At 67.0% G+C, this 445-nt stretch overlaps 1 protein-coding gene across 1 annotated transcript; it reads right to left on the bottom strand.

Moving 5' to 3' along the window:
* Positions 1 to 33: 33 nt before the first annotated feature.
* On the bottom strand, positions 34 to 401 carry LOC104917303 (feather keratin 1-like). Its single transcript, XM_010728487.2, has one exon. The coding sequence runs from the start codon at positions 387 to 389 to the stop codon at positions 90 to 92; it is 300 nt and encodes a 99-aa protein (XP_010726789.1). The 5' UTR covers positions 390 to 401; the 3' UTR covers positions 34 to 89.
* Between the last annotated feature and the right edge of the window lie 44 nt (positions 402 to 445).

The following is a 445-nucleotide window of genomic DNA, read 5'->3' on the forward strand; positions in this document are numbered from 1 at the left end:
GGGCCATGGGTGGCACAGAGGTGCCTCCTGAGTGCGTGAGGCGCCTTGCAGGGTGCAGGTGTTTGGTGTGAGGGTGTGGGCGCCGGCCCTTAGCAGGGGTAGCGGGCTCTGCCGCCGTTGAAGCAGCCCAGGCCTCCGAAGCCGAAGCCGCCGGAGGAGATGGCCACTCCCTGGGCGTTGAGGGCGCTGCCCACGGCAGCTGATGAGGAGGATCCGACGGCGGTGTTCTGGGGGAAGGAGCTGAGGATGGGTCCCGGCAGGGTGACCACCACGGTGGAGGGCTGGATGACGACTTGGGAGTCCTGGCACTGCCTGACACAGGGCTCGTTGCAGCTGTTAGCCAGCGGGGTGGTCCCCCATGCAGGGGCGCAGAGGTCGTAGCAGGACATGGCTGTGGGGTGGAGGGTACCTGGAAAGAAGGGTGTTGGGTGAGTGGAGGGAGTTG

This window comes from Meleagris gallopavo, unplaced genomic scaffold (assembly GCF_000146605.3).
Source record: "Meleagris gallopavo isolate NT-WF06-2002-E0010 breed Aviagen turkey brand Nicholas breeding stock unplaced genomic scaffold, Turkey_5.1 ChrUn_random_deg7180001276627, whole genome shotgun sequence".
Taxonomy (NCBI): domain Eukaryota; kingdom Metazoa; phylum Chordata; class Aves; order Galliformes; family Phasianidae; genus Meleagris; species Meleagris gallopavo.

Excerpts from the sequence above, each read along its gene's own strand:
- LOC104917303 (XM_010728487.2), bottom strand. The coding sequence starts at position 389 with ATGTCCTGCTACGACCTCTGCGCCCCTGCATGGGGGACCACCCCGCTG.